This window comes from Haemorhous mexicanus, chromosome 2 (assembly GCF_027477595.1).
Source record: "Haemorhous mexicanus isolate bHaeMex1 chromosome 2, bHaeMex1.pri, whole genome shotgun sequence".
In the NCBI taxonomy this organism is placed as follows: Eukaryota; Metazoa; Chordata; class Aves; order Passeriformes; family Fringillidae; genus Haemorhous; species Haemorhous mexicanus.
Genome location: NC_082342.1, coordinates 51,448,332 through 51,474,408, shown reverse-complemented (window position 1 = coordinate 51,474,408; position 26,077 = coordinate 51,448,332). Strand labels below are relative to the sequence as shown.

At 40.4% G+C, this 26,077-nt stretch overlaps 1 protein-coding gene across 5 annotated transcripts in view; it reads right to left on the bottom strand.

The window, feature by feature from the left end:
• Positions 1-24,500, bottom strand: part of PAN3 (poly(A) specific ribonuclease subunit PAN3) — an 80,114-nt gene extending 55,614 nt beyond the window's left edge. For 4 of the 5 annotated variants that reach the window (XR_009485357.1, XM_059838803.1, XM_059838802.1 and 1 more), the window contains exons 1-4: positions 23,835-24,500; positions 11,143-11,264; positions 2,176-2,242; positions 83-153 (exon numbers count right to left, since the gene is read on the bottom strand). Coding sequence is in view for 4 of the 5 variants with exons in the window: in XM_059838803.1 (XP_059694786.1) it covers positions 83-153; positions 2,176-2,242; positions 11,143-11,264; positions 23,835-24,267 (693 nt within the window). In the remaining variant the exon portion in view is untranslated. The remainder of the gene's footprint in view (positions 1-82; positions 154-2,175; positions 2,243-11,142; positions 11,265-23,834) is intronic. The other variant, XM_059838801.1, reaches the window with a different exon arrangement.
• Between the last annotated feature and the right edge of the window lie 1,577 nt (positions 24,501-26,077).

Genomic DNA, 26,077 nt, shown 5'->3' with positions numbered 1-26,077 from the left:
TGCAGCATTTCAAGTTATTCCAGATCTTCTTCCCTGTCAACTCATACATAAATATGCTACTTATGATTTAATTGTTGCCTACCTTCCTCCTTTGAGATACGCTGAGGGCAGCAAAGTCATTAAACAAGGATGAATTTGGTGAAGTTAGTGGATCTATAAAACCAATGTAAAACCAAGGTGTTACATATATATACTCTACTAAATAAAATGTTATACTTTTTAACTTATTTCTGTATGGAAAAATCCTTTTGACAAAGCTAAGTTTAGCAATCACACTGCTAAAACTCCCAGCATTTGTTAGATTCTGTGCAACTACTTAATTGAAATGGTGCTCATTACCAGAATTCAGTATGTTTAATTGCTATTGACACTATTTAAAGGCCACCTAACATTTCACAGCCTTCATCTGATCAGAAAACCTGTTCTAAAGTGCTCCTTACATTTGCATGTCATTTTTAACCCTGTGGATGATACATTATAATGTTTCCAATTCACCAGAAGATCCTCTGAAAGGCCTGACAAGCATTGGAAGAGGTTGCCCAGGGCAAGTGCATGACTCACCATCCCTAGGGGCATTGTGTAAATGTAGCACTGAGCAAAAGCTTTAGCAGTGCACTTGGCAACGCTGGGATAACAGTTGGACTGGATCTTAAAAAGTCTTTTCCAGCATAAAAGATCCTATGATTCTATGATCTCCAGTTACCTAAAATTAGCAATCTTCTGTGCAACACATCTTACAAATAATGATGTGAATTTTGCTTGTCCTGTCACTGTTCTGCACGTCAAATTTAAATCAGAATCGAGGATAGCAGAAGTCCACATTACATTAACTTTTTATTGCTTTTTCTTTGTTCCAATTCATCTTTTTCAGAGTTGAAGTATCAAAAACTGTGTAACATTCACAGATGCAACTTAAAACTCCAAACTACATGGCTAAAACTGTCAAATTAGCACATGACTGCCAGCTGAAAACATTGGTGTTTTGATGAAACACTTTCTTCAACAATAAATTCTTAACAGAGAATTTATCTTGCATTTGTTCAACAATAAATATTCCCTAAAAGGGCAATTCTACAAATGAAACACTGCTTGGCAGAGCCAGGGAGAAAGAGGACAAAGGATCTGAGATATGACAAAATTTAAAATGGTTTCTAAAAGTTGGTGTGGTTTCTCTCCTTGACATGCATCACCATTACTATTTAGCCTGTCACAGTCAAACTCTGACTGCATTTAGAACTGGAGACCTCCACTGCCTTGAATAGCTAATTGTTCAGTGGGTCAAAAGAAGCAGAGTTAATCTCAAAGACTACTGAAAATAAACTAGAAAGAAAAAACAAGAAAATACCTGCAAATTTTCACTTTCAAGAAAGTTCATTTTATAGTAGTTACTACCATGCTTAAAAAACTACAACCCTAGTAAGTAGACTAGCTGCAGGGTCAGACATGCAAATGGAGTTCTAGCATAATTTACACAGCAATTCTCAAAGCAGAAATTTATTTTAAATGTATGTCCTTGCCATAAGGGAGCAGCACCCTCTTCTTTAAAGAGCTTAATTTAACAGCTACAGCTGAAATAATCTGTAGTGATTCTGAATAGCACATAAAAAGCTCAATACAGCCTTCACAATAACTTAGTGAGTACATAGGCCTCCACTATCAAGACATTTTCTTCAGCTGAAAATCATGTATATAAAACATGTTCCTATAGCAAGGAAAAAAATAAGAGGCAAAGTACTGCCTGCAAGACAAAACTGAATAGCTATTAAAAATCAGCAGTTATGTGACATTTTACAAAATCCACACACCCTAAATTTAACAGAAAACACCTATACAGTAATCCCATGGAATAACTTATCCAAGAAGCGTCACAAAAAGGGATACTATGGTGAAGCAACAAAAATGCTTAAGTTTAGTTTGGATATCCACTGTGCTTTACAGTGGATATCCAAACTAACATTTCACTTAAAGTGACAAGACTGATAATGACTAAGTTTTTCCCCCCACAGCAAAGAAAAGGCTAAAAATTCATGAGTTCATTACACCATCATCTTTAAAAAATAAAGTTTTGCTGTATCTCAAAATCCAAGAACAAGTAACACTCCCTTAAGCCTCAGTTTTGTGAATCTCTCAAATTTTCCAACACGCTTTTATATATATTACTTTAAACATACTTACCATGGCCTGCATACTGCTTGGCACTGTCATTGAGAAGGCTAGGGGAGCTGCTGCTATTTGTCATCCTCTGTAAAAATAAAAGATGAAAGTGTTCATGTAAAATAAAGTCTTAACAGATTGAGGGCATTGGGGATGACCTTTAGAAAGTTTTAAGGACAGCACAAGGATACCTGTGCTCATTCCCCATTTAGTAAATACACTAAGCAAACAGACTTGTAATTGACAAAAATGTTTAGTAAATAAAGGATTTTGCACAACATAAATGCAAACCAAAAGTTACTGTATATTCAAATGAAACACTATCTTAATTTCTTCTAAATGAGGAGGGCCTACCAAGCCTATGGTTCTCTTCCTGCATGTTGTGAAAACATTAGATAAGACAATTACTTATCTCCTTAAAACAGCCTTTCACACTGCACTCCTGAAACAACTACTCCCTTTAATATACTATCACCACGACATGAAACTTCTCCAATGAAAAATACTTAAGTATTTGATAGACTCTTTTTCAAAACAAAAGAACCTTTTGAGACCTTTCAGCAAAACATCCAATTCCTCAAAGTCAGCAGGACATCTGAAACCCTTTTAACACTCCTCCTAGGTTCCACTTGCTTCTCTTGCATTCCTCTAGAGATACCAGCTAGCAACTGACTAAAGCGGACTAAAGTGAAGCAGCACTGCTCTAAGAGCTACTGCTTCTTTCACAGAGAAGTTTTAAAGTGTGTCTTCTTACTCCTGCTTATTCTTTCACCTTTCTTTCACCAGCTTCCCAACAGGAAGAAAAAGTGTGAGAAGGAAGGCAAGGTCAGGAAGTGTTCTTGATCACTGAAAGAGACAACCACCAATTTGTTAAAATACTCCCTGGCATGCTTTTGGCACACATCAACCCAGAGTATCCCAGCCAATTTCCAGGCACTATTCAGCAGTGAAAAGGTCTGCGAACCCTTCAAATTGACGGTTTGCATGCAGGCTCTGCTTTAGTGGGTGAGCACACACCAGCACAAACAGACCCTTTTGTGCCAGCTGGCCCTAAGCATCAAGGAAAGTTTCCAGGCATGTTTCATTTAGTAGTCTAGACACTGACTCAGAACTGGTCACTTGGAGTTGCTCTTTACAGTTATTTTTCTCCATAGCAAGTCTCAATGTTGGTGGCAAAGGGCAGGAAGCTTACTATATTATACTTAACTGCCATTTCATCTAATTGTTGACCACAAAGATCAACATTCTGGAGTAATTTTGGTAAGAATAGAGGACAACCAATAGAAGTGGGAGTGCTATCCAATATGGTAGAACTGTAATCCTACTGCAATTCAAGACTCCCTTCACTTGCAGTTTTCAGAGCACCACAAACACCACCAGGAGCTGCTGCTTTTAAAACCTGTATCTAAAAGAATAGATGGTGTAAAGTAGCTCTTATGTGGAATGCTTACAACATGTAAATAGCACATAAATCTGCAATTCTTTCAAGACTTCAAGCAAGCTGTTTGCTTGCTATGTGCTCCTTCCTTATTTTGATGTCACCTGTCTCTTTTCTAAGCATACTGACCTCACACAATATATATATATATATCACTAACTGCCTAAGTGAGACTCTATACACAAAAGGCATGGGTCTAGTGAAACAAAGTCAATTTATTTTTACAAAACAAGGGACTGCTTTGAGAGACGCACACTAAATTGGCAAACTTTGTCCAAATTCAAGAATGCTCATCCAATTGCTCACAATCAATATAAGAATAAACATACACCAAAATCATTTCTGGATTATAGTAGCTCAAGTAATCATATATCACATTCCCTTCCTAAGCAATAGAAAGAAGTTGAATAGTTTGTCACAAATATTTTAAAAGCATCCCTATTATGCATGGTTTTTGTGGCATTTGAGGCATCCACACTGATCCTCATAAAACAAAGGGGTTTAAGAAGAAATTTCCTAAAGGGAACCTTTCAGATTTACACAAGATTTGTGCAGGTAAAGATGAAAATAGTATTAATGTCCACTTATAATACCAGATTTAATAATAATTTTAATGCAAAAGGTCATGATTTCTTGAAACAGGAATAAATATGATATTGAAAACTGTGTTGGTATCAAAACTGGTTAAACGCATAGGTTAAACATGGAAAAAAGTACTTTTATTCCATCAATATTCACCATCCTCAGGTACAGGAGTTAAATATTCAACCAACAGACTTTCAATGGGAACAGGAGCCTGCAATGATGAAAACCAGCGCTGACACAATCACTGAGAACACACAGTGCACACAAGGCTGACTGCAACAGAGCATATTGTTCTGGATTCTGAAAGCACAGTGCAACCCAAACCTGTGAATATCAGCTGTGCTTTTACAAAGTCAAGTTCCCATTCAAGGTGCAAACATACACACCAGGATTCCTAAAAACCAAAGCTTGGGCAGCCCTTGCCTTAACAACTGCCTGTAACCTGTGCCTTGAATACTTAGAAACCTCCACCAAATTCATGAATTTTTCATTTTGCTCACTTTTACTACAAATGCACAAGCTTCTTACCTTAACATTATTCATAGAAGACCTGCATGTAATCAGTAAAGGCTTTTAAAACTGTTTTAATATTAAGATTTCTGCCACCACCCAAATGCATTTAATCTTAATGAAGGCTACTCCTGTATGTGATTTTTACCGAAAAGGTCTTGAAAGAAAAAAAAAAATAATTAGAAGACACACAAGTGCTGTTTGTTGTGTTTTCCTGAAGGCAGCTTTGATTTTAAATAACACTTATCAACCTCTTCTAATGACACTGAACTATTTTTCATACAAACTCAATTTCAAGAAGATTGCAAGCACCTCAAGCCCAAGGGATGAAAGCTCCAGAAAGCCAAAATCAACCATTAACAAGGAAGAAAATTAAATATTAAGGCTGACAGAGAATGAAAGCACACACATATGAGAACTTCAGACTGTTTTACTACATCAGGGCTTTCACCATGTGCAAGTTAACATAGAAAGACAACTTTCTGATAACCAAGTAAAACACTCAGTTCCACAAACTTCTTTTCTCTACCTGCCTATTGCTATGATTTGCTGAGGTTCTTTAAACAGTACTCAAAATTCAACTAGGATGGCTGGCATACGTCCTGCCCCTCTCCCTTTAAAGGAATTTATAAGTTGTTTCTGTTTTAGCTTTTCCTCACAGGAGGGATGCTCCAGTACCCACGTCTTCTTTGTGACCCTCCACTGGACTCTTTTCAGTGTATCCCTGTCTCTAATGTACTGAGAAGCCCAGCAATTCACATTCACCACTGCTGGACAGAAGGGAAGGATCACCACCCTTGACCTTTGAGCAATGTTCTACTGCAAGCAGTCCACTTCCTCTGTGCAGTGTGCTAAGAAAAAAAATGTGACAACAAACATTCCCACCTTCTAAAAGGAACACACCACCTTGCCTCCACCCTTCAATACTCAGTAACAAACCCCAAGATTATAGCTGCACTTAAGGCAAGTTTGCTTTACTTTCATCTCCCTCAAGTGTACATTACAAAGTTCTCATCAAGATAAAGCATGAATAAAACTTTGATGCAGACAATTAGATCTAGTTTTACATAGCTTATAAGACTTATCTTGAAGTGACTGGTTTTCCTTTTTTTTCTCTGCCATTTCTTTTCTCCAAAATATGTAAGAGATTATATTTACTCCTTTTTTTCTCTATATTCCATGCCCTAACCCTGAAAAAGTAAGGATTTTCCTAATGGTCATTCCACAATGCTAAGCATACCATCTCAAAATATTTTGCAGTATGTCACAATCTAGTCTCTTCATCTTGCTACTGTTTTACTGGGACTGTATTTCAGAATATTTCTTTATAATTTTCAGAATAATGTTGATTTGAGTTCAAATAGTCATTCTGCAAAAGATTAAGATTTATTTGTTTGGCTACAACATTGTTTAGTTGTCAGATTCTGTGACCTATACAGGGTGATATCTTTTGCTTTTCTTTTTAAACAATCTAAAACCTGTCTTTGACAGTTAGCACATGTGACACCATCTACAGAATGACCCACTCAACTGCTGAAACCAAAGCAACTGGATTTCTTCAGAAATCATTATGAAAACAACAGCATAATTTTATACTTAAAATAGCACATCTGTAGTTTCACTCAGTTCACAAGAGTTAAGAACTGAAGACATTTACAAGCTTCTGTGCCATAAGGAGAGTTTTTGTACTTGACTGTTGGCAGATGCAGCAATGGCAACAAAGGTCTTTGTGTTTATTCAGCTGCAAGGCTTTGAAGTAAGCATGGTTGCTACTTCTCAGGCTATTCAAGAATGCTTAGTACACCAACATTTGCATGGTGAAAGCAAGCAAAACCAATTCTTCTCCATTGCTTGGCCTTGCCAATTTTAATGCTGAAGACTTTTACTCCCTTCCTATTTCAATTAGGATGATTTACTGAGAACTTAAGATTCTTCCTTTCTACGTAACCTGCAGTCCAATGGAATCCACACAGTTATAAATCTCATCCCATCAAAATAAAGAAAACCAGACTCCTGTGAAGCAACATGGATGAAGGCACCTTCTACTGTTTTATGCTCTTACAACCAAGCTGCTCAGTTCTAATACAATGTTAAAAGTTTTAACATCAAGATGCTTCTCTGCCTCATCCTGCTATAATACCCTTTGAACAGCCCAACACGATATTATTAAAGCCTCTTTCCACACCACCTGCATCTTTGGTCGAGTCAGTCAAAGGGCAGCACTAGTGCCAGAGAACAGTGATACCAGCCAACCAAGTGGCATGCACTGAGCAAACAGCCAAGCATTAGAGGCATCCCAGCCAGCCAGCTCCTGCCTCTTCACTGCTGGGAAAGCCAAAAGCAGTGAGCTGCTTTTTGAACCACACCTCTGACTGTCTCTTGGCAGCTGCTGCTATGGCAAAAAGAAAAAAAAACAGTTTTGAGGACAGCATGCAGCCTGTGGACCATGTGTTGCACAGGCTTGCTCTGCAGTCAGTATTACTAAGAGAAGGGGAAAACAGAAAAAAAGTGCTTTGATAAGATGGAAAACAAAACTGTTAATATAGTGTGTGAAAGCATATGCAGATTCAGGGAAGAAAAGACATGTGAAACACACTGTCTTATGGAAAAACACAAACTAATGAGGACAGAAGACTATTAGTCAATAGGAAACTAAGTAACAACAGAAGATGATGGGGGCAATGAATTGTTGACCAACAGCAAAATCCTTGGAAGTAAGAGGAGGCAAAGAGGTATTTTTCAGAAAGGAAGAAAAAGGAAGAATTACAGCCACTTCAAAAATCCTGCCTCTTATGAGCTGTACCACATACTTTTACTCTGTTTTCCCCACTGCAAAGTGAGTATTGCCACTAACTGCATCTTCATCACTAACGTAAGCCCAACAATATGTTCAAGATCTTGTAAAATATTCTTCCACAGATATAAATGAAATCTGAAAGTCAGAAACAGCCATTCTACAGAAATGTTGACAACTATTCATCTGCATTATTTATGGTCAAAGCAGCACATCCACTCCAAATTCATCATGATATAATCCACTTTCCTCCCTTTTGCAGCTTACTTAACACTGAGTCCTAGAGCTCAGGCATTGCACACAAAAATGTGGTAATTGCAAACTGTGATATAGCTTTGCTTGATGCAGTCTGGTTCCATTATATATGCATTATGATAACCCAAACATATGCAACCACATACTCTTTTCAACAAACCTGCTTTATGACCTACACATGACTAACACATTCTGGAGATTAGATAGGAATAGTCAGGACAACTCATCAGTTGAATACCTGACGATTATGTAGTGAATAAAACAAGAACAGCAGAAAGATTATTTCATGGTAACAGAAATGAGCAATACCCTGAAGAGACTGACTTTTTTACTATCCTTGCTAGAGTGAGATCAGTTAAGCAACTTGAACCAAGTATTTTACTGGTGGTCATTAGTTCCATTCTTGACCTTCCAACTGTAAAGATTAGTTTCAAAACCTCAGGTCTCTTGTTTGTCAGCACTGCTGCGGTATTGTTTGTTTAATTGCCATCCTTTTCTATCCTATGCATCCATACAATGTAGGCTACTTTTCTGTTTCATACAGAAAGCACTGCATGAAGTTTAATGGAATAATTGTAACTGTACCCAAAAGTGCACTGCCAACTAAGAGTCTTCACAAGGATGCAAACAGCATGCAGGAATAAAGCACAGAACCATATGATGAACATTTATCAAATATCAAACAGACGCTCAATACACGTGGCTGTACCACACATCTTGTGTTCTGAGCAAGTCCCACTGATAATTTTCCCACTGAAAAAAAATTACACAACATTATGAGAAATACTACTCTAAATATAACCTCAAGGCTGCACTGGCAACCTAAACTTACCATTTCTTAACATCTTGCTTACTTACTACTGTTTTGCTATTAGTGTGGTTTTTGCATGTTTGTGCAATTTCCCAGCTTTAAAAAACTAGAAGAAGAGCTTGCCTCATTGCATCACTGATGCATTTATTTGTGAACTACACAGATTCACCACAGATGACAAAGTAACTCAGATGGAACCGATGTTTCCATCTGCAAAAGTAAAACTGAGAGTTCATTAAATATTTTACAGAAGACATCTCGTGTTTCATTGATGGCAGAACACTAAAGTTTTAGCATCTTTAGTTTGATTTAAGAACCTGGAGAGAAATAGGAACACGGGTTTGTTCTTCCCACCCTACTTTGTCCAGTCTTTACATTATGAAAGTTTGTTTTCAGTTTCTGTGTATTGTATTTATACCATTCCAGTCCCCATTCTGTGAATGTCCCACCACGATCTCCTCTCTGCTTCAGTTCCTTTGCTCAATCTTTCCTGGTTTCTTCTTTACTTATCTTCAGCTCAGCTTCTCTAAGCCCACAGCATAAGTTTCTTTTCCTTTACCCACCCCTCTGCTCTAATTAACACAGATACAGCTCTTTCATTAAATATAGATCCATTTCCATGTTGCTTTAGTCTGAAGAGGAAGAAAATGTAAGAGGGAAATGAACTTGACAGTGTTCCTGCACTGAGTTCAGTCAAGGCCTAGATTATGCCAGAGCTGCAACTACAAAAATGTACTCAAGCTAGAACTTGCCAGTGCAGACTACGTCTTTGGGAAATTATTTAACATCTAAGAAGTCTCCAGTGGGTCCATATAAACCAGTTCTGCAAAGGTTTAATCAATTGACAAAATCTGTGCAAATTTTCAGAGAAAGCAAGCAAGAGGTATATCCTTGACACACTAACCAATCTACCAGATTCAAAGTCTCTATTCCAAATCATAAAGGACTAGTATTCTTTCAAGTCAAACCCGCTAAAATTTCTCCATTGCCTTGTTCTCCACAGGGCTGAATGACACAGAAAATCTCATTCCACGTGGCTAAACTATCAGTATGTACTTAACCTAGAAGCTGACACAAAATCAAAACAGACAGCATTACCTATGTAAACAAGAACTTAAATTACATGATTCAAAGGAAAAACAATCAATACAGGAATGTTTTTCAACCTGTAGTTTGATGCCTGTAAGCACATTCTCAACACTAATAAAAACCTACTTCCAAAGTAATTTTCCTTATCCTCCAATGGGCAAAAAGCACATTGATTTCTTCTCAAAGAGAAACAATAATGCCTTGACTGTAATCTCAGGCATTAGTAAAGTATTTCAAAATCCTATGAGCATTCATGTTAGATGCATGCCTTACTTGCATGTCTGTCTTTCTAGAAGAAACAGTTGTAACTAAAAACTAGTGTTTAGAAAGACACTAGTGTTTCTGTAGAATAGAGTTTAAGGATACAAAACATAATGACTTGGTGTTAAAATTATAAGACCTCGGTTATACAAAAATTTGTAACTGCCAGCTTCAATAGTGCACTTTGGAATCAGAGGTTAAAATTGTTCTTTTTAAATCATGCATAACTGTCAAGAAAACATTTCCATACTTCTGCAATTCTGTCGAATAAGAAAATCCAGCCTCCTTGAAAACATGCAGTAAAAAAAACAAACAACCAACCAAACAAAAGGAAAAAAAAAGAACACACCTAATTAATTCCCACCTTTTGCTGAGTTATTTTTCAATCCATTATACAGCCACAATTGAGATCAAAGTAACCTCACAAGGAGAGTTTCCTCGATATAAAAGAAGAGAGTTGTTGTCAGGACTCAGTGTGAACTGTTTGACTCGTACTCTCTCATTTACCACAAGTTGCTTTGTTTACTACAGGACAGACCATCTTCTTTCAGGGACTGTACTTTTTTCAAAGTGCATAGCACTTCGAGGGAGTTATTGTAATACCTCATGTGTTAATTCAGTAGACACTCATTTAGGTTTTAAATATGACAGACTTTTGTTGCAAATTTTCCACAATACTACCTACACAATAAATTCCACCTCATGGGAGTTCCTATGCCAACCTCTACAGAATACTATAAATACAAGGAAACATTTCAGAAGATTTAAATATGAATTCAGCATACCACCACCAGAGTCTGAGTTGACAAATTCTGAAAGTTTTGCCTAGTAATTTCAGGTTTGACAGTTCACATTTTCCTTCAGTGACTTTGTATCTTTGAAAAGTTTCAAAACCTGAATTTTATATATTTAGCAAAAGGCTATCAAAAGCTATGAGCCTAAAAGGAAATCTAGAAAGTCACATTCAGAAAAGAAACCTAACACAGAACTAATGTATGCAGCAAAGCTCAATACAACAGCTCAGGTAAGTGCAAATAAAAACAGATTAACTTAAAATAATACTGTTAATTTAAAATAATACTGCTTCATTTCCATTTGCAAAATTAAAGTGATTATATACTCTGTATATCATACAAGATGATACATTCCAGAAGACTCCATTTGTCCTGCCTCTTGAACACTTTTCCCTTTTTGGTGTAACACCAGCCAGAACTAATGAAACATTATACAAATCACTGCTATTACCTGCATCATGGGATACTTCGTTTCAGCAGGACTTCCAAATCCATTAACGCCAATGAAGCTGGTGCTAAAGTATGAATCTGTTAGATTAGCATCAGCTAACCCACCACCATCCATTCCGGGAACTAAAAGGAAAAGAGAAAAAAATAATGCTTCAGAAAACATTTCCTTAGCCATGGATTTATTCACAAGTATCTATTATATGTATAGTTTTGGTTTTTTTTTTCCACAGGGGAACAGAATATAGTACTACTGTCTTCTCAGCAAAACAACCAAAAACAAAATAGTGCATACCATGAAAAAGGAAGTTAATGAAAAGTTACTAAATGAGAGCATTCGTAGCATGAAATTACAGCACAAATGCAGAAAAGCGATGAGGAGTCTGAACTTTAGAAACAAGAATAACAAGGACAATAATAATATCAAAAAGAAAATAAATCATTTAAAAACCTAGAAGGCAAGTTTATGTTATGAAGACCCATATTCTTGCATGGCCTTCTTGGGAATATATGCATCAAGTAAAGTTTTGAACTAGATGCACTGGTTGTTTTAAAGGGTAATTTTGCCCTTTAAAGCACATTTAAAAGTATCTCAAACCCTTTCACAGAAAGCACCAACACTTTACATGCTTCCTTAAGAGCTTAAGACAATTTTCATCATCTCATTCTTTGTAAAGTGGCAACAATTTCCTGAAATGCAGCCAAAAAATCCTTTACTTTGAAAGCAAGTAAGAAGGATGCAAGAAGAAATTCATCCTGCCTAGAAACAAGGGCCTGACATACAAGACTTTAACCACATATAAATTAATTCAATACTAAAAAATTACAAAGAACAACAAGAAGCTGTCATAATTAACACACAACTCTCAAGCAGGTATTACTTTGACAGGGAGGAAAAAAAAAATTTACAATGGTATGCAAGCTGCAGTTCAAATGAACCTTCTGTAAAAGCACCCACAGTAAATTATAAGGACACTCATCAGTATGGCCAGGCCACTGCAAGCCAACAGGCATGAGTAATGGGTAGCTTCAAGGTAGGAAGGCACACATCCAACTCAGAGGAACATCCTGTACCAAACTATCCAACTTGAACTTCTGGGAGGACTCGCAGCCAGGTGGTGACACCCGGAAACGACTTCCTGATCCTAATCCTCAAAGGAAATAAAATGCAACTTAGTGGCACAGCTAAAGGAATGCATACTATAAACCCTCCATTTTCAACAGAACAGGAATTTTCCCTCCAAAACAGACTGCATAATCTGGTGACCATTTCCATGTGCTAGGCACAGGAAACAGCAAAAGAAGTACAGTCATACATAACCACAGGAAGTGCTGGAAGAGGATGATGAGCAGCACGCACACCACAGACAGAAGGAAACACTGTCCAGCTGCACTCCCGTGAGACTGGAGCTGGATGAATAAGCCTACCGGGGGTAACACCAACACCAGTTCAAATGGAGAACTGTATGTGAGAGACCAAACAAATGGAATATCTCAGTGGCAATAAACATCAGTTTTACAAGGGAAAAAGATTATTGAACTTTCGCTGCCAAATCGAGAACATTATTTGTACGTTCTGTAGGTTTGAAGGAAACACCTAAGAAACTTTAAAGATGCTAATTACTAATGAATTGCTACTTCTTTTTACAAAAATTTTTAAAGTTACCTGAGAGAATAGGAAAATAAACTTCACTACCCATGCCCTAGCTCCTCCTTCGTAATTTTAAGTAGCCACATAGAAACTTCAGAAGTTCTCTTGCTAAAACCTAAAAAAGACAAAACTTTTTGGATTTGTCTTTTAAATGACTGCTCCTCTTTTGCCTTCATTTGGAAAAGTCACATTCAGAAGTCTAGGAAAAGTATTTTATAGTTCAACTGCTGTACTATGGAAAATAGCAATGTCTGTAGTAATGCCAGTTACTGTCTCATCCTTCCCGCTACAGTCAGTTCCTAACTTACACTGTGAAGGTTAGCATCTTATACAGGGTTTTCTGGCATTACGAAAAATACTAGGACCCATTCATACCAGAAAACAAAAAAGATAGCAAATCCAAGCCTAATGGTAGGCAGTTTCTGCCCAGTTTGCCCATAAATTATCCAAGGTTTTAACTGTGGTTTTTATTTCTTCTAAAAATACATTTCCAACATAGCTTTCTCTGCCTATACTTCAACCATTATCAAAACTTCCTGCAGTTTTTATGCTACACCTTGACTGACTGGGGAAAACTTTTATTTTCAAGAACAACTGTCATTTCATGGTACACTATAAAATTTCAGCAGTATATCTGCTACTTCATCTTATGCTTTTGCCTGAAATAATCAAATCCATCCAATTTTAACAAGCTAGCAAGATACTCTCTGAGATGACACCATCAGCTTTCCAAATCCTTCAGGCTCTCTTAGAGAATAAAGAAAAAGACTATTATTCCTGCTTCTCACTATGCTAGAGCCACCATGAGAATCCAGGTACTTCCGCTTCTCCCTTGAACAAATACAGTTAAATGCACAAAATCCTTTGAACTGGGAAGAAGCAAATGAATATTTGCAAGTTTTTTCACACTGAGAAACCCCAGAGCTGGCCTGCAGTAACTCCAGACAGGTGGCAGGGCTCAGTCACCCAATATCCAAACAAAGCACTTGAGTCTGTGATAGTAACCTTGTCAGGGCACAGATACGGCACCAGGTGTTCTGCTCCTGCTCTGGCTGAAACACCCTCAGTGACAGGCAGGTCAAGCTGCAGGCAGGAGCAGGCTTTGGGCAGCAACCCCAGAGCTGAGCAAGGCTGAGGCTGCTGCTGGGATCTTTGACACTGCAGCCTTTCTACTGCTATTTGCTACACAAGCCTATCCAAGGCACTTAAAGCTGCTCAAAGCTACAATTTAGGCTGTTGGCACAGTGATATCTAACCGGGCACTTCAAACAGCAAAAGCTACTCAAGAACATTTCCTTTTATCTAGCTGCAGGAAGGTCATCTCTGTACTGAAGTGCTATGGTTTGGCCACACCAATCAGCCTCCTTGTGCCACTCCAACAAATTGCTGTACTCCAGTGCTGACCCACCTTTGCAGCACTCAGTTCCACTGGTACCACAGCAACTTCAAAATGGCTTTCAACACCAAGGATTTTCACTGTCCTCTTCCAAACTGTCTAGAAACATACTGCTAGCTGAAGGACTCAGCGCACAAGAAAGCATATTCCACAGGAACAATCAAAAGAAAACCAGCAAAAGTACACTCATTGCAGCAGAGGACAGTTTTCTTGGCAGTAGCTCAGGTTTAGAACAGAATGCTCTAGAAATGGCAAGTATAACTATTGCCTTCAAAAGAAAATTCAATACTAGCTTCCTTAACCTGACTTCCCTGTAGCAATTAGCAAGAAAATTAGGCCTGCAGAAAAGACAAAAAAAGTAATTCTTGCATTACTTACAGAGTGGAAAAAAAAGTGTTCAATACATACTCCATTTGCCCATTTGTGTTCAAAGGGACATTCAGCTTTTACACTGCTGATAGCCCAGCAAATACCTGAACAGCCAAAGCATTTTTACTGTATTTGCCAACTGGCCTTCTCTATGAGAAGTAGACAACTTTTTCCTCCTTCTGCCAAACATTTAGCAAATCAGAAATTCTCACTTGCTTCTTGAAGACCACAGTAGTTGAGAAAAATTATTTATCACAAGAAACCCATAAAAGATCTGCAGAAGTGGGCACACTTTACCACACAGCTGTGTGGTATTAAGTAAGTGGAAGCCTAGGCTGGGAAAAAAAACCTCTAGTCCTCCTAAAGTTTTTATTCTTATGTGTTTATTAATTCACATCAGTCCCTATATTTGATTTACCCATCCAAATCTTTCCTATAGAACAATTGCAAGCAAACACTTTAAAACATTCCATACACCATGCTATTAAAATACCAATGAACTTCTTCTCATGTCTGTCTTTTCTCCTTTAAGACACTGATTACAACTTCAGTAAGTTTAGGCAATTTTAGGAAAACCCTGAATTAGCTATTTTTTCTTAAAGAAATAAGCCTTTCTGTGGTGCAGCAGCACTATCCATGCATTGAAGATGTACATATTTTCAACAGGTTCTTCTTGGACAGAAGCAAAAACTTCCTTATAAAAGCAGAAAGGCTGACTAGGCAGGTCTGAGTAAAGACGGATGCGCAAGCGAACAACCAGAACAACAAAGAATCCAGAGGGGAAAAAATGGTAACGTGTTATGTAAGCAGCTGTGTGAAAACAGAACAAATTTCTAAATTCCATCAATATTCAAGACAGAAGGTACATCCTGGCCATTCTGGAAAGAAATTAAATAGAACATCTTGAGAAATTAAAACAAAATTTTCTACTTTTTATACACATTATCTAATACTTTTCTTGCCTGGTGAGTAACACTGCAGCTTAATGTGACAACTGCAATTAAAAATAAATATCTTCTTATATAATTCCTCTCCCACAGAATTTTAGCAGAAAGTAGGCTTCCTGCCAGATGCAGACACCAAAGAGAAAAAAAAAAAAAGAAAAGATAGTTACTTTTGCCTTACTCATTACAATGACATTTTACAGAAACAAAGTATCTCATCACAGCTTAAGCGCTTGAGTAGTACTGCCATGAACACAGCATGTGTGCTTCAACTGAAGGGGTCAGTTTCAGTGAATTTTAGTTTAATGCTTGTCTTGTCTAACACTAACACTGTCAGAACACTAATACTATCTGAAAAGATTTTCTGATATTTTCATTCTGTGATTTTACTAACCAGTAAACAAATACTGTATTATCCTAGACTACTTCTTTTATGAACCCAGTATCAGCACTGATGATCTCAGACACTGTTCATAATACAAGAAAGGATCCTTCCCAATAATATTATATATTACTCCTAAAGTGAATGGGCTAAAGCAAGGCCACAACAGATTTAGTTGACAATTTTCAAAAGAATATTTTAAAGATTTCTGGCAAGGTAATAAAACATGGATTCAAATGATTCATTTTGCTATTAGTACTTTTTTTCTTAATGTACAATTATTTTTAGGCTGGGTAAAAAGTTGATATACAGTCTTGATTTAAACTCTCAACACAGCAACAGTGCACTTTTCACATGCTGGTAAACTGAATCATAGGTTCACGGCGTACATGTGCATCCTAAGGACAAGGTGTTATCTCAGCTAGATATAAAGCAGTAAAAACTACAGCGCCACATCGCCAGACGAATTTACAGAGATAGCTATCCTAATATTGAGACAACAACAATAAAACATTTATACAAAGCTTATCTAAGTATGTAATTTAAGATTTGTGTCCTTTTAGTCACCCAGAAGCACCAAGGTGTCAGAGGAGCTTACACTTGTTTTTCTTTTTGTACTGACATGTACATTTCAGTACACCAGGAAATCCTGTGCTGGTTGCTAACCTCACTTGCACACCTCAGTGCTATTTTCTCTACAATGCTCCTACTTGGAACTTGTTAGGGAAATTGGATTCTCCGCTGTTCTTATGTCTCTCTCATTTAATGCAATGTTTTTGAAACACGGACTAGGAATCTCTGAAATAGAGGCAACAGACAAAGAAAATGAACGATGCTTCCAGGCATGAGAGGCAAAAATGAAAGCACACGCCTGGGTTAGGACACTGTGACAGAGTGCAGTCGGAGGGCGGACAGCACAAATGAACCAAGTTGGCTGAAAGACAGACAGGAAGCAAAACAGTTTGGGAAATGCTGCCTTATTTACAAACACTCCCACTACCCCACGAGATATTCATGGGCAAGCAAAGGAAAACAGCTATCTTTACCATTATAGTAAATGGCTGTGCTTTTTTTTCATATACCTCCCATAGCATAGAAGCATCTGATGAAGATGAAGCATCTGATGAAGACAGAAAAACAGCATAGGTGCCATCCTTCTGCTCTGTAAAAGTCTTGTTTCAGAGTCTAGAGCAGCTGCACTCCTCCTCATGGACCAAATCCAAAAGCACAGTGATAGTACAAATTAAAGTTGATACTTTCTCAAAAGAGTAATCAGAACTATTCTGTTATCAGAAACAGCAATTTAAAGTGATACAATTACTAATACCATAGCTTTCAGAGCTAACCCTCTCCAAGATCTTTTACAATTCCTAAAAAATTGCATTGAATTGTTCAATAAAATGCATCAAGTTTTTTTTAACATTTAAGCTTTTGTTTTAATAGCCTCCAACTAAAACTCAACATTTTCTAAAAATAATTACATGAAGCATGTGCAGATAACCTGAAGAGAACATAAGGATATTTTTCACAGCATGGGAGAATGCACAAAAGAAAGGAAAAGCCTTCTTGCCATTTGCCTCAGCAGCTGACCAACTGAAGTTGAGAGACTATCCATAAACTACAGCAATCACACATTGTATGACCAATTTGACAACAACTTGTATAATGTGGGTCTCTGCTCCCACTTTTATATATATGTGCTTTGTTTCTATAGCTCTATTCTCAAATTTTAAAAAGGTCAGGAGTAAAAGGCTGTTAAAAAGCAAATTAAAAAATGTAAGTAAGTTTTAAGCACAAAATATCTCCGAGAATCAAACAAGGCAACCACATGACTGGAACTTTTTTAACTACTGAAAGACTCATGAAGCCTACAGACACACAAGAGTGTGATCAATTTCAACTCATGTCCAAACACACACAGTGATTCACCATACCATTTTTCTGGTGGCATAAAGCATGACATCTTTACTAGAAAGCAACAAATGAGGAAAACATCAGCCACATCAGCTTACTATCTAAATCCCTGCACTGACCCCTTTTCATCAGCGGTCTCACAATCAAGATTATTTTTTCTGCTTTGGAGGTTCTATAGAAATGCTTGTGTCTATCACTCTAGCCTCACTTAGTATTTGCCCACTTTACCCACAATAGTCTGAATTTGCTTCTAGCTGGTTCCTTACACATGGAAACCTTTCTGAGCTAATCCTCAGTCACTACGTTCTGGACATTCAAATCATTCCTGAAGGCCCACTCCTACAGCAATACCTAAAAAAAAACCAAAAAATCAGTTTCTAATACCTGCTAGACAGAAATTAAATAGGGATGTCCTCAGCCTCGAAAAACAAGCTTCCCATTACTAAGATATTGCAGAGAGTTTGCTCCTATAAAATAACTACCCCCACACTCACACTCCTTTCCATGTTTGCCCTTGAAGCCAGAAAACAGTGACAAAAGTGCTGCAGTATTCTTCAGTACCCAACACAGGGGAGTCCTACCAGAAACAAGTAATTACCAATACTCCTCAGATATCCACAGCTCTTGTGAAATATCTGAACGCTGAATGATTTCCTATGCAGTAAGAAAAAAAATGAGGTATATTAACAGATAAAATGAAAGCAAATTAATAGTGTAATTTTTTTTAAGTTTCACTGCCTTCAAAATCTCAAATAACTTTGCAGATTGAGGAATTTTTCCTTCTCTTTCTTTTTCCTTAGCTCTCCTGAATAATTTTCCTCCTATGGGCCATTCACTTAACAGAGCCTCGTGGGTCCCTTCCAACTCAGAATATTCTGTGATTCTGTTATTTCCACATGAAACACGTAAAAGCAAAAAAAAAAAACCCATGTCTAATTGCCTAGTTTCTGGAGCTGACATATGAGACAAAAAGTGATTAAGTGAACTCAATAACTTTCATTTCCTCTCATGCATCTCTAAGAGGTTATTGGTTTTAGGCTTCAATTTTCAATTGTATCAGCCTCCAAATGCTAAGCATTTTTTCCCCATTTCTTAAAAATATTCAGAGCAAAACAAGAGGAAAATTGTGTGATCTGTCAACTCCTGGAAAAGGCATAATGAAAATTGAAGAGGGAGGTACTTCTAAAGGAAAAAAAACACCCAAGTGAGGTACACAACTAATATAGCATCACTCACAGAAAGCACAAACATGTTCGGAAAAAGAATTCTCAACCATCCACCTTTACTATAACATGTACTTTCTGCACAGAAGTGGAGAAGAAACAAACCGCAGGAAAAGTGAAGAGTATGTGGCATACTGCAACTATACTTGTACTTAAAAGTTTCATATAACTGTTTCTAAACACTTCAACTTGTAAATACTGAAATGCTAACAAAGATAAGAAAAACCCACATTTAGAATAACCCTGACCAGTTTCACTGCATTAAGAAATGTAATCCAACAGATTACCCTTAGTGTCAGTTTTGACAAATAGCTATCTTTCCATTTTTTCTGTATCAGCTGCTTCATCTTGTTTAAAAAGGAGCATACTGGTAAACAATCAAGCACCCTTTAAAAACCAGAACATTTGCAAATGTCCATGTCTTTCTACTGCAAGCCTAGTGTATTTAGGGATTCCACAAAACCTAAGCTGTAATGCCCACTAAACCAAACACGGAGCAATTGCATATGGAATTGCTACAGCAGTGGCCACTACTGCCCTGACTGGACAAAACATGCAGATGGCTGGCTGTGAAAACAGAAATAATGCTTTTATTAGGGCTGTGAAAACAAACATAATGCTTTTATTAGGCCAACCCAACACATGCCAAGTTTTGATGTCTCTTTCCACCTTCTCGCAGGCTGGCAATAAAGTCTATTCACAGATGGGCTATTCTCAGCAGCCATAGAAAAATGCCACCTTGCAGAAACACAGACCTGTTTTCCAACTACATATTTCTAGGAGGGCTTTGCAAAAAGCTTTCTAGCAGAGAACCAGATGCAAACATGTCATAGTGAAAGGGTGGGCTAGGCTCCGACCCTGTAAACTCACACAGCAGCAGCACTGCTGCTGTGGCCAGCTCCTCACAGGCAGCTCCGTGGCTGCCACTGCGCCCAGAGCACACCCAGCACTCCTCAGCTCCGCAGCCCAGTGTTTTATAGGAACCAGAAGCCAGAAGAAAGGGTGAGTACTATGTACTATAAACTTCACAGCAAAAAGTGGGGCAGAAATTAGCCAATGTTTGGAGCCATACTTCAGCTTGTATCTATCAATATATGAGATCTACATGCAAAAGAATATTACCTGTTCAACTACCTGAATGCTAGCAAATACAATGGCCGTTGTCCATGCAACTTCAACTTATTTGACCTAGGTATAGGCATGATACATTTAATACCACAACATTTCCCTCTGGATCTTTCCTCAGGCAGCACTGCAAAGGGATAGTGGCCTAGGAACGAGCCCATAGCATGCAGCAAAGCAGGCTGCTGGTCTGCTGCTTACAAAAGCTGAAAAGTGCCACAGAGAACAGAGGGCACATACAAGAAGAAAAACTTCATGCTACGATGCTCTCCTTCCATAAACTACTCCTTTAAACCCTGTTAATCAAACATATATTTTCCTCTAAAAAGCAAGCACCAGTCATTCCTCCATGTCTGCTTCGTCTATAGCCTTTACACACGTGAGACATACATCTATTAGAAAAGTACCATGAGCAAATTTAAGTAGCTACCAAATTTGGATAAAATGCATTCTTTTCCTTTCTGCCTAATTTTGTCACAGAAGTTCTATGTAAAAAGGATTAATGTTTTTATTTAAAACTTTAGATAGGCAATATCAACTACATTCCCCATTCTGTATGCAGTCAGCTGGCCACCTTACTCTTTGAAGGTGAACCATGCAGAAGGCTGAGCACTCAACTCTGGCAGAAGCAGGAGGAATGGTGCTTTGAACACATGCTCCATATCAAATAGTCTGGGGGCAGCGAGCAGCAGTGCTGCCTCCTGAGAATGGGTGGAGCTCATGGGCATGGTCAGTCTTGCCCCCCAGGAACATAAAAATCCACACCATCAAGCCAAAGCCTCATTAAGCCCAATACCTCATCTCTGACATTGGACAGCAGTAGCTATGTGGACAAAAGCACAAGTATGAGGCAAGGATAAAGCAGGATTTCCCAGCAGGTTTTCAGCCATATATACGTAGGGGAAGATGAGTCTGATCCAGAGATGGGGATTCTTTTGTATTTAATAATCCCAAGGAGAGTTTTCTTCCAAGACTATCTGATCCCTTCTGGAATTCTGTCAGATGTTAGCGCTTCAAACATCTATGGGAACACACTAGCTTAACCACACATCACCTGAGAAACTCCTCCTGGTTAGCTCTGAGGATGTCAGCTGCTCATTCCTCTTCATACTCTAATAGTGGAATACTTCCACACTGGAATATTTCTTGTATTTTCACTGCTCACCATCTCCTCATCACTCAACATTCTTACCACCCACGTGGTGAAAATAAGTTGGTATTTGGGGAGCCCTTGTGATTACCAGAGAAAAACCTATAAGCAAATTAATAATCCCGTACTCAAAGCAGGATTAGAGTAACACGCATGTTAGAATGAGGCACTGACCCACTTTTAACAATAAATAGGACTACCCAGTTAATTAGTCAATGAGTATTATCTCCTCTGTGCACAGAATGAGGCTGGTGTTCAGTGAGGAAGGAGCAAGAGAAGACAGCATCCATAGTCACCTTAAGACTACCAAATACTTCTGAATTAGACAGTCAGTGACCATACAGGCAGGTGATTTTTGGCAATTTCCACTTTCATACTCTTAACTTCAGAACTTTTTTAATATGACTTTGTGTCTTACTTCCTACATCCACAGAAACAAAACTTTCATTCCATCCACTTGTAAATCATACTGTTAACACCACAGGCCATCAGCAAGGTAAGGAATTTAGATACTAGCCTGTCAGTACCTACACATATCAACTTCAGATTTTGAGGGATTATTTTCCTTATTTTTTTCACAAATGCATCCCCAAACCGAAGTTCAGAAGCGAGATAAGGCCCATTTCCTAGCTTTTCAACTTTAATTTCCCAGTCCTTTGTTTCTGGGCTCTTTTTCCTAGCTAGTGTCCTTCAAGATCCACCAGTTGAAGCGTTTTACCCCCTACAACAAAGCGATGTGGCCTTCCCAACAGGCAGCCACTGACAGCATCATAGCAGGTTTCTCCATTCTTGGTGCCCTCACTCCTCAACTGGGTACAACTGCAGCAAGCACGTTCAATAGAAGCAAGTGTTTCAAATAACTTAACTGCTCAGCAGTATCAACCCCCAAGCACACAAAAATTGTGAAGGTTTTTGCCTTAGATTCAGGGCTTGGGCAATTTTTTAAACTGTTTCTGGGAAGGGCATCCTTCATATAGGAGCTTTTACCTGCAAACTAAGTTATGCATCCTCTCCCCAAGTCTGAATCCCCTAACCACTTTCTTTCCCACAGGGAAAAAGTGTGTTCCACACCAAACTCTGTCCAAACGAAAAATTGACACAGATTGACTTATTGCTGCTGAATTTCTCCAACACGTTTCTATTTAATTAAATAAATAAATGCAAGAGAGCCTTCAGCTTGAATAACTTAATCAACAAAAATCTGGAAGACTTTTAAAAGAAAGCCTTATGCAGCAGTATATTAAAGGCTCCTCCTGAAAGGGGAGACATGATAGTCTTGTGCTAATGCAAGACACTGAGAAGCTACCAGCTACAGAGATAATACTCAGCAGCACAAGCTTACCAAACCTCACAAAACAACAACTGCAGGACCCTGAAAGATTTACCAAGCACTAAAAACCTACATACAGGGTGTTCAGCATCGTTGCATCTTAATTTCAGAAAAAATATGGTTGTGACCATTCAGTAGCTAAAGCATTTAATGTAAATAAATGCCATGTTTGTGTCAAAAATCAATAATGCAGCCAAGCTGAATATACTCATGTAAAGAGGCACGGCTTTTCTGAAGGAGCATGTTTTCCTAGCCTGCCAAATGCTGCTTCACCTACAAAATAAATGGTTCTTTAATTCAGTTTACTGCAAGCTCCATCTAACTATCGGCCTGGACATCAGGGGGATGCAACACCGACCAGCAGTGCAGCTCTACATGACACACAAGCTATCTGAACTCTCACCATTTGAAAACAGGCTGCGCATAAGGGCTGGAAAACCTCAGAAAAAGATTCTGAGACAATTTCTGCTCACAGTAGTAAATAACACAGACACCCATCACAGAGTCATAGTAACATTAAGGGTGGAAAGGATCTGGGGATCATCTAGCTCAATCCCCCTGCCAAGGCAGGATCACCCACAGCAGGTTACACAGAAATCCGTCCAGGTGGGGTTTGAATGCTTCCAGACAGGGAGACTCCATAATCTCCCTGGGCAGCCCGTTCAAATGCTCTGCCACCCTCAACATAAGGCAATTCTTCTCATTATGAAGTGAATCGCAATTTATAATTTTTTTTTTCAGAATTTTAACGTTGTATTTTAGCTAGAGCATTTCAAACTTCCCAGAGCCGCCGCCCCAATATACGCTGTTCGGAAGAGCCCATCCAAGGGTACCGCTCGGGAAAGCGCTGCCTTCCTGCTCCCGGCCTGACTTCGGGCAGGGAATACCTGTGAACCTTCACAAAGCCTAGCGCTAGAGGGACGGATAGACAGCTGCCCGGGAGCCCCTTTAAAGCCACACAGGAGGAGCCCCCTCCCACAAACACCTGCCCGCTCCTTCCCATCGGCGCGGGCCGGGTCTCCTCTGGGCAGCCAGTCCAGCCGGGATGGCCGCAGCCGGGCGGGCGGCCCGGGGTCCCCCGCCACCACCATGGCTGTTGTTATTTGTTTCCGGAAGCACCGCGGCGTGTCGGGGATGAGGAACAACGCGCCGCCCGCCGCCCCCTCCCGGCAGCGCCCCCCCCACCCCACCCCCGGGCCGCCCCGCCGCACTCACTCGCCAGCCGCGGGCCATCCAGCCCCCCGCCGCCGCCGCCGCCGCCGCCTCCGCCGCCTCCCGCCCCCAGCTCGGCTTTCTTAGGCCCCACCACCGCTGCCGCCGGGCCCGAGCTTGCCCCGTGAGCCGAGTAGCCCGGTCCGGCGGCGGCGGCGGGTGGGGGGATGCCGAGCGGGAGCCCGCCGAGGGGGGGTGCGGCGGGCCCTGGGCCGGCGGGGGCGGCGCCCGGCTCCTCATGCAGGAACTGGCACTCCTCGCCGTAGAAGCAGGTCTTGTCCTTGGCGTAGTAGCGGCAGAACTTCAGCTTCACGGCCCCGCCGCCGCCGCCGGCCCCCGCCCCGCCGGCCGCCGGACCCGCCACGCCGACCCCCGCCCCCGGCGGCGGCCCCACCACCGGCGACGGCGACGAGCAGGGCAGGCCGCTGCTGTTCATGGCAACCGCCCCGCCGCCGGGGTCGGCACCATGGGGAAGGGGGCGGGCAGGGGGAAGGGGCGCGGGGACCGCCGTCACCCCGGGTCCGGCTCCGGAAGGGGCAGGAGGAGGAGGAGGGGGCGACTCCGCGCCTCTTAAAGGGGCCGCGCGGCCCGGGGCGGCGGCGCCTCCTCCTCCTCAGCGGTCCCGGCGCTCGGGGTTGTTTATGCCATTTTCCTCTTCCTGAGCGGCCGCGCCTGCGCCGGCGCGGAGCATCCTGGGTAGCGCCGCCGGTCGAGCCGCGGAGGCGGAGGGGGAGCCGGTGCTGCGGGAGGGGGATGGGGATGCGGGGGATGGCGGCGGGACGCTCCGCGGGTGGCCGAGCGTCGTGTCCGGAGGGGCCGGGGCGGCGAGGGGCGCTAAGCGCCCGTGGCGGGAGGTGTCAGGCGACAGGTGACCCCCGGCACGCGGCCCGGCCCCTGCCCCGGGGCCGCTCGGCTCTCGAGCGCTGTGCCGGGCTGGATCTCGAGCCTTCTCCCGCTTCGCGGGGTCGAGGTCAAAGCACCGGCCGTCCCAGCAGGGTCTGAAGCGGTTTCCCTCCGCAAAAGTTTGGTACCTCTTTCCTGCCAGAAAACCCCACGGCAGCCTGCTGGCCGTGCCTTGCCTGCCTGCTGGCATAAGGGGAACGCGGCCCGAGGGATTCTCCTTCTCCCGGTGACGAGATGCAGTTCTTAAGAATATGCTTCACTTCTTTTCCCCGGAGCTTGGAGAACTTTGTTACGTGAATTTTAACTGACTCTCTTGCGATGCTACTCAAGATTTTAACTTTTTTCAATTTATACTCAGTCAAGTTTTTGGCATAGCTCGTGGTGCTGAAATAGTGTGTATATATGTTAAGAAAATATAAGTTAAAGTGTACTTGACATTATTTTGGTAAGAAAAACATTTACTGTAGAATTAAGATTACTTGTTGTCTATCATAGCCTTCTCTCTTATTAAAAATGAAAAGAAAATCAGGGCCTGCCTAGAAGATGCTTTGACAGATTGTGTGAAAAGAAAATTAAAAATAATGAGTGAGCTTGTCTCATTGGAACAAATCAAAGTCTTTCTTCCTCAGATAGAGTGTAAAAAGGCCTTGAGAAATAAACGTGCCTTAAGGTGAAATCTCAAGATCAAAAATTTTGGACAGAAAACTAGAGAAAGGACAACAGTGTTAGACTTCAGTTTTAGACTGTATGTCAAGAAGACAGGGTGAGGATATAATCTCTGTGTCATTACTCAACAATTTTTCTGAAGGTTTTTGCCTTAAATTCAGGGTTTGGGCAAACTTTTTTTAATTGTTTCTTAGATGAGCATCCTTCATATAGGGGCTTTTACCTGCAAACTAAATTATGCATCTTCTCCCTGAGTCTGAACCCCCTAACCATTTTCTTTCACATAGGGAAAAACTTTTAGTTTCTTTCAACAGTATGGCAAAGAGCTCACAGCTTCTGTCTTCCTCCAAGCTTGAAAAGTAGGCCAAAGTGTGGAAAGACCCAATTGGTTTCTCCATTAAAATCTTGGTGTCAGAGCTCAGACAAACCACAGCAGATTCCACGAGGGAGAAAGACCTCATAAAAGCCTCAACCATGGGAAACATTTCACTCCCAATTTGCGCCTTCTGAGATAACCAGAATCTGTTTGCTTTAGTGCACAGGTCGGTCCCAGCTGCTTGGTTGTGTATCACTCAGCCCCCTGGCATTAGTGTTATGCCTTTGAGGAGTGAAAACAAGGGCTTCCCTGCACTGTTCCAGCTACACATGGGTACCTGCTGATGACACTTCCCTCAGCT